Raw genomic sequence first — 16,345 nt, forward strand, 5'->3', positions numbered from 1 at the left:
TTTTTTTTTTTTTTTTTTTTTTTTTTTTTTTTTTTTTTTTTTTTTTTTTTTTTTTTTTTCCACTTAAAGGATTCTAAGATGCAGAAAGAGAGAGAAAGGGTCAAGCTCCCAAATCCACTTCAAGGTCACACTCCAATAACCTAATTTCTTCCAACTATGCCTCACTCTTTTTTTTTTTTTTTTTTTTTTTTTTTTTTTAAATTTGGCTTACACTTCCACATTTCTTCCATCAGTGAAAGAGGTCAGGTTAGAAACTCAGACAGGGTAAGAACACGAAAGCAGGAGCTAATGCAAAGGCCATAAAAGGGTGCAGCTTATTGCCTTGCTCAGCTTTCTTTTAGCCTCACTCTTAAATGTTCTATTACTTCACGTTAGAGCCATCAGCTGGGGCCATCGCCTTTAATACGTGGGCTTCTGGGGGGACACTTCAGATCCAAATCATTAACATAACATTTGTGGAATGGAGGAGGCTTCTCAGTGGCTCAGTGTTTACTGCACAAGCTCAATGGTCTAAGTTCTGCTCCTTAACATAACCAGACAACAACATGTGCCTGTAACGCCAGTACTGGTGAGCAGGGGGAAGGGAGTGCTGGAGACAGGCAAATCCTATAGGTAGAAGGCTGTGACCAGCTCATCTACCTGGAACCTCAAGCTTCCATTTCAGTGAGAGACCTTGCTTCAAAACATAGAGTGAAGAGCCATACAAGAAGACAATTGACCCTTGGCCTCTGCATGCACACATGGCCTGCAGCCAGAAGTACGTACACACCACACACACACATACACACCTACATACCCCAAAAACTACAGTCAAAAGAACTTACCCTTTGTCCGTTCCTCAACTGGATCTAGTCCCCAACCCCCTGAGATTTACTAGAGTATAATTGGAAAATAAAAATATGTTTGTAAATGTATACAACGTGCTTCTTTATAAAAATGCATTGTGATGTAAGCTCTGCAATCAAGGATGGTTAATATATCATCACCTGTCACAGGCCTCTTCTGTGTGGAATAGACAACATTTAAGATCCATGGTCTTAGCAAATTTCTAACATACAGTTGTCCTTTGATATCTAGGGGCTCCTCCGTGATACCCCATAGATCCTCAAGACCTCTATAGCAAATGATACATTGTGTGCTTGGAACCTGTGCAAGTGTATACTCATGTGTACCTGACTTCTCTCTCTCTCTCTCTCTCTCTCTCTCTCTCTCTCTCTCAGACATACAATATTAAAGACAGGTAAATGCTGTGTAAGTGGATACTTTATTAAGTGTTGTTTAGGGGATAAGGACAAGAATAGATTTCCGCACAGGTTCAGTACACATAGAGTTAAAAGTTATTGTCATCTTCAGTCTGTTGACCTGAAGATTGGGACTTGCGGACCTGTGGGAAGTGGACATTAGTCACCATGCTTCTGCGAGGCCTGCAGGGTTCACGCTCCTGTGGCTGACACTGCTATGTTTTGATCAGTGTTTCTCTTAAGCCCTGGTTTGGCCTTCATCTTTGTATGGATTTGTGCTTTTTCTTTTTTTTTTTTTTTCTTCTTCTTCTTCACTTAAAGGAGGTGAGCTCTTTGGTTTACGTTGGGAGGTTTTCCCAGGTTACCCTTATCTGCGTTTTCATGAGCTTGATCTGTTCTGACAGAATCTCACCCAGTATCACACTCTAGCTTTGAACTTGCGATCCTCCGACTCCGTCTCCCCAGTGCTAAGTTCACGGGTGTGAACAGCTGCACCCAGCCTTTGTTTTCTTCTGATTCTCACTTCCCATCTCTCTTTCTCTCATATATTGCTTTGCTGAAATATTTTATTGTGTTCAAATGATCGATTGTTTTTTTCAGTCTTTAAGGTCTGCAGAATTCTTACATTCTTCAGATTATTTTTTTAAATGTTTTCCTCTAGAACTTCAGTGATTTAAAAGATTAAATTTGCTCCATCTGCAGTGTTTTGGTATATGGGTATAGACAGAGGTTACACTTTGAGCACCATGAACCCAAGCAGCTGACCGGCTGTGGCGGAACAGCGCTGGTGGAGGGCACTGCCTTTGCTGTATTTTTCAGGCTCTGAGTCCATCGGGGCACTAGTCCACCAGATTCCAACTGCGGCTGCTTCACTCATAGGATTAGTGTGCATTTTATCACGTGGTGGGGCGTGTCCCTGTCCTTATCACCATCATTCTTTTTCATATCTTCCCTGGAGACTCTTGTGTGGCTGTTTTTCTGTATAAGTTTTTGGATCAGCTTGTTTAGTTACACACACAAAAATTTCTCTTGGGACCTTTGTTTGTTGTGTGTGAAATTTATCTACTTAGAGGGAGTCTCAGTTCTACAGTATAGACACCTCCCCAGCCCGAGGAAGCTTTCTCACCCTATCAGGTCAGACATGTTTATTTTTAAAGCTTGTTCATAAGCTCTAACACACATCACTTTTGTCTATTCTTTGCTGTTTTATCCCACTTATTGTTTTGATAAATGTTATCTTTTGCTTCATTACGTTTTTCTGACTTGTTTGTAGGTACAAAGAAACATTGATTTTTTTTATATAAAGTTCTAAACCATTACTTCAGTCAATTTTCTTAGTTTTTTCCCCCTCAAAATACATTTTTATTTGTTTTCTTGGCTTTTCCCTGGCATAGAATTGTACCATCTGCAGATAAGAATGCCTTCCAATCTTCTTTCTTGTTTTCTGTCACCTTTTCCTCTTCTGAATTGGGTAGAAAATAAGCAACAGTGTTACATAAGAGCAGGATATGCCCACTACTTGTTTTTTTTTTTTTTAAGTAGCATCCTTTTGAAAGACCCATCCTTTCAATTTGTTATCATAAAATTTCCACACATACAAAATTAGAGAGAAAACTAGCCGGTTTCAGACTCAGTCTGCACCTCCTCATGTCCCATAGTGCTTAACCTTCATCCCACTCTCCCCTGGTTCTCTAAAGCAACCCCATTTTTCCTTTAAGTATTTCAGTTATGGATCTCTAAAATATGGGGGCTTTATTAAAAACAATTTCAATGCTATTGTCACAACTAAAATAAAATGAGCAGTCATTTCTGTGTGTCATTCAGTGCTGGCTAATGTTTGCGTTTGCCCATGCCTGGTGTTCCTCTAATTAGGGATCTAAAAGCAAGGTTCCCTCCCTCACAGTTGATGCATGAAGATAGTGCTCTTCTCTATCTTACAGATTCTACACCAATCTTTGGGTTCTTTTTTTCTCTATTTTTTTTTCATGTAGCTGTCATAAAACACTGACCAAAAAGAGGCAGGCTTTATGCATTTTACATTTGTAGGTGACATTTCATTACTTCGGGAAGTCAGATCAGGAACTCAAGCAGGAGCTGGAATCAGAAGCCATGGATGAATGCTGCTTGTTGGTTTCCTCAAAGACACCAAGCTTACCCAGCTTTCGTATGTAAGACAGGACCAGCCTTAGGGAACTCGCTGCCCAGAATGAGCTGGGTTCTCCTCCATGGAACAGCCATCAAGGCAACTCCCAGGCCAATCCGATCTAGACAGTTCCTCAAGGCAGGTTGTTGTTTCAGATGACTACATCAAGCTGATGACACTAACCACGAATATTTTCTTTTTCACAGTGGTCTTGTTGACACAGGGTATAAGTCTCTGTATCATTCACCCAGTGGCATTTCTTGTACTCGGCTTGGTTGATTACTGTCTGGTGGTGTTGTCTTCATGGTCCTCTGTCCCTGTTCAGGAAAATGGTCAGTGTTTAGATACCGGGCTCTCATAATCAGTTTGAGCAGAACTTCATAGATACTATTACATCTTTCTTTGGGAAGCTGACAGTATCTGGTTATCTCTCTTTTGATGATTATAGCAGCAATAAATGATCATTATTTAGATCCATTCATTGGCCATTCTGATAGCATCTTTTTCCTGCTGTTGATTCTCTGAGCTCCCAAATAGACAAACTTTCCCTCATCAGGTATTATAGTGCCCACAAGAAAAGCTGGCTAAGTCTTGAATCCTTCTCTTTAACAATGTTTAAAAGAATCGGGTTTCCTACCAACCTGTAAAGGTAAACAGTGGGCTTAGGGACTGTCACTGGGCAGCCTTGGGTTGCATCCTGGTGGGGTAGTCCTGAAGACACTTTGCTTATGGATGCTTCCATGTCTTTAACCAATTACCCTTTGGGGGTTAGTTCCTCAGTCTTATCATGATGGCCTAAGTATGTTCCAGTAGTCTAGCATGATTCAGTTTTTGTCCTGGGATTGAAATCAATTAATTCTTTCATCATGGAGCTAGGTGAAATACTGTTTAGAGACTAAAACCAGGGTGCGGTTCAGGCTCCTTACTGCAGAGGTTAGGAAGTGCGCACATGTGGCGCGCACGTGTGACAAGGCTCCCAGCAATCCCATCTCCTGATAGTTAAGGCCGTGCAAGCCCCTCCCTCTGACCATTAGCTGGTAGAAGTGATTACTAGGATATCACTTCCAAAGTTAGGTTGTAGAAAGAGTGCTTTATGCCTCTCTCCCTCTTGCTTGTTCTCTAAGGGAGCCAAGCTGCTCTGCTGTGGTCCCGAGTTTCCGTCCAGAGAGGCCAGCAGGCAAGGGACCTAAGTCTCTGCCAACAACTCTGGGAGGGAACTTGGAGTTGGTCTTTTTTGTTCAGGCCTTATGATTGTAACAGGCTTCACAACTACCTTTGACTACAGCCTCCACGGAGTTCTGAGCCAAAAGCCCCAGCTGAGCCATAGCTAGATTCCCAAGATAATAAGTGTTTGATGTTTTAAGCCACTAAATTTGGGGATAATTTTTATGCAATTATGCTCAATAAACAATAACTAGCGTGCTCTATTTCCAAAATTGAACTGCATAATGATTCATACTGATATTTTGCCAGGGCTCCAGGGTTCTTGCATTTGTGCTCTGTTGTTCCTGTGTCCCAGGTTCTGATTCTCGACATGATTATGCATTTGTCTTATTCGGCTTATCACACCCCAGTTCCAGAGATAACAGTATGAATGGTGCCAAGGACGCAGGGCTGTGGGCTCAGTTAGGATTTCCTGGCTTTTATTCTTGTCTTTGCAGCAGAGCCCAGCAGGGATGGGCCACCAAATGGCCTCAAGTACAGAAGGGATCATCTCCAGGAGCCCTGGGAAGGCTCTGGGACCTACAGTATCTTCCTTTCCATGGTAGCCTATCCCAGACCAATGTTGTGCCCTGTGGCCGCTTTTTTGCAATGCTTGGAAATCATGTTTAGTTTTTCGATTATGACGCAAATTAACATTTAGATCAATTTGTTTCATTTTTTTTTTTTTAATTCTTAGAAGTGAGCTTTTGTCAGTATGACTATGGAAAGTACTTGCATGGATCAGAAATCAAATACACAACCCAGGGCATGTGCAAAGGTGTTCAGTTGTGGCTCCTCACCTCCTCCTTTCTCTGTAGATACGTCTCTCTATGGATAGCATTTATAACATTTCACATGGGTTTTTTTAGATTTCGAAAATGCTCCATTCTTTGTATAAACTTTTCAATGGACAATAAATAAAAGTATTTTAAAAGTTTTATGTAGAATTTTATGGGGAGTGATATGATGTTTTTTTTTTTTTTACACACTTGGTTTATGCGATGGTTAATGTTTCATATATCTTTATCGTGATTGTATCTTCCCCTCTTTTAGGAAGTGGGGGTGAATTTAGACTTCCTCTCTCCATCATGCCTTCTTTCTAAACACCAGTTCTAGCCATGTGCTCAGGTCCTGAATGGTGCTAGGAAGCTCCATAGGACCCCAGTGTAGGATGACTCCTGCTCAGCTGTGCCTGGGGTCTTTCCAGGTTCTTGCCTTCACAAATAGTGGCATAAAAAAAAAAAATGCCTCTTCTTGTTTGGCCAGGTTCTATTTATTTATTTGCTTGGATTTTTGTTGTTGTTGTGGTGGTGGTGGTGGTGGTTTGCCCTTTATCTTAGAAGTCATTCACCGAGACACAGCTAATGCTTAGGGATCTCCTCTGCAGAGCTAGCGGCTGGATGCACTTGACTTCGGCCTTTCGTTCTCTGCCACAGCTTCTCCTCCTCCTGCAGCCACTGACCCTGGTCACTCACTGTGTTCTAAAATACCACACCAAGTCACCGTGAGTTGCTGCTGTCGGGGACAGTCCTGCCTGTGTCAGGCCATCTGTTAGTAGCACAGGCCACTCTGCTATTGGGTGAGGGAGGTGCGCTTCTTGGAGGCCTGAGCTGCTATAGGCCACGGAGCCTTTGCAGAGTGCCTGGAAGCCATTCCTTTCAAACTTGGGGCTCCTTCCCATGGGTTGTCTCTTCGTTGACCTAGGTGCCTGTCCTGACAAATGGACTTAAGAGTCCCCCCAGAGTGACACGTCAGATTTGTGGCCTTTCTGTGGCTGTGGAGATAGGTGTTCTTCTTTGCACCGTAGTCCTCACAAGACCTGATGCCTCTTCTTCCTTCTTCCCTCCCACTGCACCCATCTGTCCGCCTTCTAACTCTGCACACTAGCAATCCTCCTCTTCTCCTTGGAGCCGGAACTGGAGAATGGCTCGCAGTCTACACCTGCCCACATGCCTCACCCCAGGGTCTGGCTCCCCCCTGCTATTCCTTGAAACTGCTCCAAGGTCACTGCTGGCTGCCTTGTCAGGATGCCCAGTACATGGGGGCCCCTTGTAGATGGCCTACTGCCAGCATGGTACAGATGGGCTTGTCTCTCTCTCCAAGCTCCTTCTCGACCCGAGGCCTGGCAGAGCTGGCTCCTGGGACCTTCTTCTGCCACCTCCCCCACTGTCCTCCCACAGTGACTCACCTAAGCCTGTAGCTCTGGTTGGCACCTCTCACAGTTCATTCTTAATCTGTCTAATCTGGGATGCCTCCTGAACTGTAGCTGGAAGGTGCCCTGGCTCCTGCAGCTAAACTGGTCCAAAGTCCTCACTCGAAAGGCCAGTCTTTTCCCAAGGGACCCTTCCTAGTGAGTAGAAACTGCAATCATCTAGACATGGTTCCTCTTTCCAACCCCTCTCAACCTCACCTCACATGCAGTCCAAAGTTTGATTGAATCTCTCAGTCCCCACCATCCTTCTGGTCTACATCATTACTTGCTTGTTTGGTTCATTGCAGTGGCCACTTAGTTGTTTTCCATTCTTCCTCTCGTTTGTCTCTCTGGAGAAAGTAGTGTACTTGGGCTATTCGCCTGGTTGGTAAGCCGGAGTAACAGTTTCTGGAATGGCTCCAAAGTCCTTTATCTGGCCACTACTTCTTCTGTACTTTGGCCTATTCTAACTGCTGGCTCATTCCTTGCACCAGATCATCTGGATGTCCTTTAGTCCATCTGAATTGCTTCTCTCTCTGCTGTCCCAGGACCTTTGTGCCTGCTCTTGCCTCAGCCTGGAAAGCTCTCTGATTTGCTGATACCTTCCAACTGTAGAGACTTCAACTCATGGCAGCCCCCCACTCTGGTTCCTCTAGCCGTTGGGCCTGCTTCTTCTCCTTTGGAGCCACCCCCTCCCTTCCTGGTGCTCACCACAGTTCTTTCTGATGAGTTTATGTTGACCTGTGGACCGGTGTCAGCCTCACCCTCTAGCCTGTGAGCCATGTTTTGAGACATCACAAGTCCTCTTGGTCAGGATGCTGATTTGGGGAAAGTCATTTGACTTTGCTGAAAATGGTCTTTGTCATAAAATGGGATAATGAGGTTGATTTCATGGGATTGTGAAGGACTGATGGCCAGGACCGTGCTGTCACAGAGGCCTGGTGAGTCAGATATAGCAGCTGCACCTGGGGCCTCCCAGAGGCACAGGTCTCCATGCATTTGGTGCTGTGCTCTAGCCCCTCAAACTACGTCCTGTGGCACCCAGGGAGAAGTGGGCTGGTGTGCTGGCAGCATCTGCCCACTCCCTCCACACAGACTTTATTGTCCTCGCCGGGTAGCAGGGATGTGTGGTCCCAGGTCTAGCTCCACAAGACCCCAGCACTTCCCTGTCCACAGAGCAGGCAAGAAGCTGCAGGTCCAGGTTCAGACCCCATGGCCATACACAGAGCACAAGGATCCTCTGGGCAGCACAGCAGGCTCCGTAACCAAGCTGCAGACGAAGGCTGCTTTAGGCAGAGAAGGAAGAAGAGCATCTCACACCCCTCTCAACGGCACACACCAGGGACATGGGCTGTGTGAGTCAAAGGTATATCAGGAAGAGGTAGGTTGCCCCCTGGGGACTCAGGCTCACCTGCCTGGTTAACATTTATAGTTACTGTGCTCTCGGTCTCCCTCTGCTGGTATCAGCCAAGGGTTGGTGCTGGAGTTCAGGAAAGAAAGAACAGATGCCTGTCATACCCAGGCGTCTGTGCCCTCCACTGTGCCCTCAGATTAGTGAGGAGTAACAGTCCTGTCAACAGTCTCCTCAGGCACATGGATGAAAACAGGAGCGTGAGCCTCATCAAGGTCCAGAAAGCTGGTCAGGTCACCTGGGGAACTGACAGAAGCAGGCTCTGAAAGCCCGCCGCAGTCAGATTCAAGAAGACCAGACCTGCCCTGTCCCTCCCTCTCCCAGCATGGAGGACACTTGTCTAGTGTGGACCCTGGTACTGGCCGAGTCTCACCAAAGGTAGATGAAGTCCTTGCACCATTCATGGACACAGTAGTCCTCATCTTTTGCATACATACATACATACATACATACATACACACACACATACACATACACAAACATACACACAGGGAGACAGGGAAGGGGGGGAGAGAAAGAGAGAGATTATTATTATTGCGTTGGGCCCACTTGTGGGTTGCAGACCTATGAGATGCCCCTTAGCCAGTGATAGACCTGTGTTCCTGGAGCCCCAGAGGTCAGCATGGCTGGGTCTGGGTGTGATGGTTTCTGTTTTTTTTGTGTTGGATAGCCTCAGAACCCCCTGGCTGGTCCACTGGCACAGGACTGCCACCAGCTCCAGTCCTAGGGCTATGGTGCCTTTGGTAGGAAAAGGAGCCTGATTAGACCTTGATGATGGAGAACTGCAGGGCCAGTGAAGCCGCCTTGTCCTTGGAGGCAGGGCGTGGGAGACCTCGCTTGAGAAAGCCAGTGTGGGTCTCGGACTTTCAGGGGATGCTTGACCTGGGAAACCCCCAACTGGGAAGGAGTCTTGTGATCCCACCCTGTTCCACCCTGGCTACCCCGAAGTCTCAGCTCAGAGGCCTGGGAGCCACAGGCTTGCCAGCCAAAGCCTTGATTCCTCTTCTTTATCCTTTGATGGAGTGATACACGCATATAATTAACTTCAGTCATTTTCACACCCTGTTACCCACCTCAGTCCTCCCTTCTAAAACCCTTTTTTTCCAACAAGTCCCCACACGTTTTCCATGTCTTTGTGGTGTTTGTGTTCTTGGTATGTGTGGAGGGGCGAGTGAGGGAGAGAGAGAAAGAAAGAAAGAGACCAACTGAGTTTATTGGCCCCTTGTATGGCCTGGGGGGGGGTGCTTATTTACTGGATGCTAGCAATTACACCATTGAAGAGAGTGAGACTTCCCCTCCGCTGAGCAACCATTTCTAGATCCTGGGGAGGGGAGACCTCATGCGTCCCTCTCCCTTCCATGATGAAATGTTGACGGGCTCAAGCTTGTGCAGGCAACCGCAGCTGCTTTCAATCCGTGAGTCCTTTCTCTGGATGGCTCTCATCTCAGGAGTTTCTCTGCACGTCGTGACCCCTCTGCCTCCTCCATCTCCCCTAAGGGGTCCCTGGCTTACAGAGCAGTGCTGGCTCACAAGCGCCACTGCCCTGGACCTAGGCACCTGGCCCTCAGATGCCAGACTTGCCTCCATCAAGTCTGCGCCTTCAGGAATGGAGCGCCGGTGTCCATGGCCCTTGCATTGAACAGTAGAGGTGGAACATTCCATTAGGCAGTTTCTGTTGTGCTGCCATGGACTGTGCTGCCCAGCTGGTTTGGGTGACATGAGAAGCTGCAGAGGAGGGAAAGTCTGAGAAGAATTCATCATGAACTTACACATATCTCCCCGACAGTGTGGAAAGTGCCGCTGTGTTTGGCAAATGGTCCTTTCTAGGACACAGCTCGTGTGTTACCCTGGAGGCTGAGCTACCTTGAGAGACAGTCATCTTGGGGCCCCTCATCATCCCATTTGTGCAGAGGTGTCCAGCCACGTGTCAACTGTGTGGCTTGTGTTGGCTTTCCCTGCGCTGCAGGTCCACAGCAGAGCTCAGCCCTCCCGCCTCACCATCCTGGTTCCTTGGGCTGGGCTAGGCATGCGGGTGCTTGTTCCCTGGTGGTTTTCTTTTAGGAGGGTACTCACACTCCACTTCCTCAGTTCCAGGGCCCTGTGAGCCAGAAGACCTCATCGATGGAATCATCTTTGCAGCGAACTACCTGGGCTCCACCCAGCTGCTGTCTGAGCGCAACCCCTCCAAAAACATCCGAATGATGCAGGCTCAGGAGGCTGTCAGCAGGGTCAAGGTGGGCGTACTTCTGGGGCCTGAGGGATGCTTGGGTGGGCCTCTGACGCAAGCCCAGAACTGGGGGAGTACAGTTGGATCTGGAAGCTCTATTCAGCACAGAAGACAGGCATGGCCCAGCATGCCAAGTAGACCTATAGCCCGGCTGGCAAATGCTCAGCTGAGCATAGTTGTCACTGGTTCCTTACACATGGTCCGTTCAGTCCCTGGGAAATAATTTTTGATGATAGCTAGCGGTTTTGAAGCATTCCAGTCTTTAAGCATATTTGTATGGAGACTTAAATCCTGTCCCAACAGTGTATTTTTAGCAACAAAGTGCTTGCAGAAGCAGGGAAGAATACATCAAGTGTCACTCAAACGCATGGCCTCGAGGAAAACTGACGTACCCAAAGTGCTGTATGTTTTTTTGGCCTGCATGGCGCTTCTGGCAGGTGATGATGGGCAAAGCTAAGTAAGGTCAGGGGAAGGAGCGTGGCAGTAGGAGCTTGTGCCCCACCCTGGATAAGGAGGACAGCCTGAACGTGTTATCAGCCTGGGGGAATGAAGAGCACTATCGTACCCCCCTCTTTTCCCCACCACACACTAAGCTCTTTGGATGGGAGCGGCAGGCACCACAAGACTATCCGTGCTGGTGAGGAGAAGGCAAATCAGGGAGAGGCAGGGTGTCTACCCCTGTACCTTGAGGCTCTGGGCCCTATGGCTCCTGAGCCACCTCAGCCTGTTTGTTCCCTGGTACCTGAACCCATCCTCGGGCATGTGGAGGGGTTGACCATCATTTCTACCAGCGGGTGGCAAGCATGAATGGTTTCTCTTACTCTGTTTTCTCAGCACAGTGGCGATTGTACACTGCTCCCTGCAGGGGCCGTTCGGATTTTGAGTTCTTCCTATTAAGCACAAGGCTGAAATAACCTTGTCACAGCTTCCTTCCTGATTCTCTTTTCTTTTCCATGCTGCGCAGAGGATGCAGAAGGCTGCTAAGATCAAGAAAAAAGCGGTGTGTAGGACCCATGTGGGCTGAAGACAGTGGTGCTTGCATGCATGCAATTGTTTTGTGCGTGCATGCGTGTGTGTGTGTGTGTGTGTGTGTGTGTGTGACTTGCTCTATGCATGGGGACTTCTGGTGGGAATTCAAACAGTTCCACAGAGCTTGTAGGCTTTGTTTCCTTGTTAGGGGAATGCTGGCATTTTAGAATGAGGCCATACTGCTTATTTTGATGTTGCCTTTTAACCAACTGTCTTTTCTGCTGTCTCCCGTGTCCTGGAGCGTGGTCCCTGTCTTCAGAGTTCTGTTTTGTGTGGGCATTTCTAAACACGGCGTTTGCTATGCCAGTGCAGTGTGTCTGCCACCAGGCTTCCCACATAGGGTTAACTGCACTGTTCTGATGTGCGGGCCCGTTAGTTTTCGCACACTAAATCAGCACGAAGAGTAGTTTGTCTTTGAACTGTTTTCTCTACCAGATGTGTATCAGAGGCAGAGCAGCTGCCTAGTGAGCAAAGGTCTTGGCACACACAGAAGAAAAGAAAAAGAAAGAAGGGGAAAAAAAGGAAAATAGTTTTCAAGCTTGGGTAGACTTTCAAAAATTGGGTTGACGGTCACTGGTTTGTTGACCTTGTCATTTTGTAAGTGCTGGTTAGTTTCTATGTGTTCATACAGAACGCCAGCAAGCTTGTTGTCAGAGGGCCCAGGAAGAGGCCAGGGAGACTCAGTGCTGTGGCCTGTTAGCCCCTCAGTTCTTATGCTTCAACAGCAAGAGGTCTAGATTCCCGTCCTCAAACTAACATCATCAGCTGGTGCTATGGCCAAAGGACTCCACCTGCTGAGCTCCCTTTCCCTACAGTGAATTCCGTGTCTGGGGGATAAACTCACCCCTCTCCCTCTGCCCTGGCAGGCTGGATGTTAAGAGCCTCTAGGCAAAGCAAGATGGGTTGAAGGCCTGTGGTTGTGTTTCCCTGCAGAAGAGTGCCACCTTGCGTGCAGCCTCCTGTCCCTCCCCTGCTGCTCAGGGCAGGGGAAGCTGGGAGCACTGGGGTCCTTACAGATTGCAGCCTATTTCTGGATCTGTGGGCCCACAAGTCCTGTAGGCTCTGATGGGGCCAGACATGGTCTAGCCCTTTTCGAAAAGGCATCAGCAGCCTGGCCATCTTTGCTCAAGAGGCCTTCTTTCTCTCTGGGCAGTGCCTGGGGTCATTGTGCAGCATCCCTTTTGTGATCTGGCTGAGCCATGGCCCACTCTATTCTCTGGTACCCTTTTGTAGGATTTTCCTTCTTTCCATCTTTTGCCAGGAAGGTCATCTACCATCCCTTTGGTCAGTTTCTCCTCCATCTCGTTACCCACCTTTCAAATCTAGTCCACTTGGGTTTCTTCACTCTGCTTCCTTCCCCGAAGTTCCTACCACCAAGGCCAACCTATAACATTTTAAAATTTTTACTTCTGGCTTTTTCTGTTTTTAAGCAAGGCAGTTATAAGCTATAACCCCATGACATAACATTTAAAGTAAAGTGGCAGGTATGGCGTATGGTGTATGAAGATGTCACGATGTAATAATGAAACCCATTCATTACCTTGTATGCCCACCTAAACAATTAATTTAGACCTGTGGCGTTGGGGGTTTCATTGATGTCAACTATAACCCAGGTTGTTTAAAACAGAGGAAAAACCCATTTGTGGTCCTGAATATTTTTCTTCTATTGGATTGTCTAGAAGTCTCTCTCTCTCTCTCTCTCTCTCTCTCTCTCTCTCTCTCTCTCTAAAAGCAGTATCATTGTGTAGTGGACTGACAGACCCAAGGATCTTTGCCCTTGAAAACAGAACTAAGCTGTATAGGGTCACTCAAATGTGGGGCCTCTCTGCAGCTTAGGATTCTGGAGAACTTGTCTGCAGGGAGAATTTCGATCGGAAGTTTGTCTACTGAGTAATTAAGTCACTTTCTGGGCTATGTTGTGATGGAGGACACCACTGTGGGCCCCCAGTGACCATGTTGAATTATTCACTCCATCAGGCAAGGGGGGGTCATTCTTTCTCAGTGACACTGTGAGGTAATTAAGAGCCTCACAGGTGTGAAAAAAACAATTAGGAGCTGCCCTGCTTAGGGGCAGGCCCTGAGTGGCTGCAGAGCAGGAAGTTGGATCACAGCTGACAGACTCAGCTGCTTCCCCTGGAGGCCACAGACAAGGTGTGACAGCTTCCCCCCTCCACCAACACCTGCATGTCACTGTCAGGCGATGCTCTGCCCTCTCCTTCCTCTCTCGTGGTTCTTGGAAGATCTGACATCTGTATGATTGTGAACATTTAAGTAAAATGGAAGTCCTAGGTCTGAATCAAGCTCCTTTGAGCACATTCCCCCCCATTTCCTAGAGTCTCCAACCTTGAGAATGTACCTGGAGTGTCATGAGGGTCACCATCACTGATTCCAGCAAGAATTAGCCAAGGGATCCTGCTTGCTGCCAAGGAGAACCAATAGGACTCTGGGCACCTGCGTGACCTGCATGGAAAGCTTCCTCTGCTCCTTGCGTTCTGTACTTTGAGAACTCACACTTGAGAGGGATTCCTCACTAAGCATGCAGGCTTCCAGTGGCTGCCCCATTTTGGATTAGTGTTTCCTTCCGTGTCACCCCAACCTCACTGTAGCAAAGTATCAGGCCGTGAACTGTGGCGAACCTTTGGGTTTAATGACACCTGCGGTTCTTTCCTAGAATTCCGAGGGTGATGCGCAGACCCTGACAGAAGTCGACCTCTTCATCTCCACCCAGAGGATCAAAGTTTTAAACGCTGATACACAGGTAAGCACTTGATAGTTTATCCAGAACCATGATGGCCAACTGCAAAGCCTAGGCCCTCGGGAGAACAGTTGTCTAGTTGCAGAAGAGAGGAATTGTGCTATGCTCAGGGGAAAGGCACCTTTGTTGATTTGTCACTGTCAGGGAGTCAGGAGGTGACAGGCTGGGCCAGTGGTTCTCAGCCTTCCTTGTGCTGCGATCCTTTAACACGGTTCCTCATGGTGTGCTCACTTTTCTGCTGGACTCCGAGAACCCGGTTGTGTGTTTATTTCGGCATCCTCCATCCAATATTTGAATGCATTTTTGCTTTCTGAGACCATAATACATTTGTCAATAAGCACGCACTTTACCTTCCTCAGACCTGAGCCAGGCGTCTTTCTCAGGCCCTGGTAGTTTGTTTTAGTAGGCAGTGACATTTAGAAACGTGGGTGGACCTGGCTGCTGGCTGTGCTCACTGTTAGCACCCGCTATTGCTCCTGAGCCTTGGCAGTTGTGTGTGCTGCGAAAAGCTGTGAGTTCATCACCCTTGGGACCCTTCTTGGGATGGTAGTGCTCTCCTCCCCATTCCATACACGCCCCTTTATTTCGCAGTGTGGACCCTGGGTCCCAGCAGCTGCCATTTAGTTAATTTTTCATTACTGTGGGAGAAGAAGTGCCTGAGCCAATCGGCGTTAAAGAGGAAAGGTTTGTTTGGCTGTTTGGGTAGCGATAGCCTACAGCAGTGGTTCTCTGATGTCCCTCTTGGGGGTCACATAGCAGATATTCATATCAGCAGCGAGATCACAGTTATGAATGAATCAGCAGTGAGATACTTTTATGGTGGTGGTGGGTCACCACAACTTGAGGAGCTGTATTAAAGGGTCTCGGGATTAGGAAGGTTGGGAACCACTGGTCTATTGTCCGCTGATCCCATTGCTTACACACCTTTAGTGAAGCGGACACCATAGTGGGAGCACATGGCGAAGGCAGTTGCTTATTTCCTAGTGGTTTTCAAGAGAAGAGAGAGGACACTGTGGCCTGGGAGGGTTCTAATACCCCCCAGAATTCGTTCCCAGTGACCTAGCTTTATTCCACCAGGCCCAGGCTCCAGGTTCTGCCACTTCTCAGTAAGTAGCAACACCAGGGGGGCCTTGGGGGCGTTTCAGATCCAGCTGCAGCAGTCATCCAAGGGAAGGGTCTTGGGGAGAAGTGTAGGTACAGAGTCTGTCCCCAGCAGTGAGTGCCCCCGCCATGTGAAGTGCATGTGCCAGGGAGGCATCCTAGCACCCAAAGTCCTGACTGGGGGACTGGTCGCATAAGGACCCTCTTCCTGGCATGTAGCAAGACTTCAGGATCCCAGGAAGAGTGGTGGTGTCCCACTCTTAGGCTCTGCCATCAACGCAAACCATGCAGGAAGTGGGGATCACGCTCAGCAGGTAGTGTGGAGGCAGTTTCTCTGAAATGTCCTTCCCACGTGCCAGCTGAGGGTGGGCCGTGTAGACAGGTCTTTCTTGGGACCTCTGTCAAGCCTGCTGAGGTGGTCATTTGTTTCCACACCTTGTCTCTGGCTGATGCTCGTGCCAGGAGGCTGCCCTCCAGGGACAGGAGGACGGGTCGTCAACAGCTCTCGAGCTTACTCCAAGTCGCTGCCATTTAGAATGAACTGGAAAGGGTGGAAGGTGGGAAAAGGTGAGAGAGCAGAGGCTGAGGTGGCCAGGCATGGCCAAGGAGACTGAGGTCACTCCCATGGCAGCTTCTGCCTCTGAGGAGCTGGAGCTGGGGAGTGATTTGGGAGCTTTTGCTAGTGGGCAGTGTGTCTCAGATGCTGGAGACCTAGCCCTGACCTTCCCTGTGCCGTGGATTCGGAGCCTCCTTCATAATCTTGGCAAAAAGTAGAGCACCATCTAGACCAGTAGTTTTCAAACTGTGGGTCATGACCCCTTTGGGAGTTGAATGACCCTTCCCCAGGGGCTGTGTGTACCAGATATCCCAAATATCAGCTATTTATGTTATGATTCATGTTAGTAGAAAAATTGCAGTTATGAAGTGGCAACAAAAATTAATTTTATGGCTGGGGTCACCACAACATGAGGAGCTGTATTTAAAAGAGCCGAGGCGTAGGGAGGGTTGAGAACCGCTGCTCCAGAGAGATGCATTTATTACACA

At 47.9% G+C, this 16,345-nt stretch overlaps 1 protein-coding gene across 6 annotated transcripts in view; it reads left to right on the plus strand.

Moving 5' to 3' along the window:
* Apba2 (amyloid beta precursor protein binding family A member 2) overlaps nucleotides 1-16,345 on the plus strand; it is a 236,548-nt gene that overhangs the window by 205,393 nt on the left and 14,810 nt on the right. For 5 of the 6 annotated variants that reach the window (XM_055623536.1, XM_055623539.1, XM_055623537.1 and 2 more), the window contains 3 exons: nucleotides 10,278-10,423; nucleotides 11,381-11,416; nucleotides 14,117-14,203. In XM_055623536.1, coding sequence (XP_055479511.1) covers nucleotides 10,278-10,423; nucleotides 11,381-11,416; nucleotides 14,117-14,203 — 269 coding nt within the window. The remainder of the gene's footprint in view (nucleotides 1-10,277; nucleotides 10,424-11,380; nucleotides 11,417-14,116; nucleotides 14,204-16,345) is intronic. The other variant, XM_055623541.1, reaches the window with a different exon arrangement.

This window comes from Psammomys obesus, unplaced genomic scaffold (genome assembly GCF_907164565.1).
Source record: "Psammomys obesus unplaced genomic scaffold, mPsaObe1.curated_primary_1811, whole genome shotgun sequence".
NCBI lineage: Eukaryota > Metazoa > Chordata > Mammalia > Rodentia > Muridae > Psammomys > Psammomys obesus.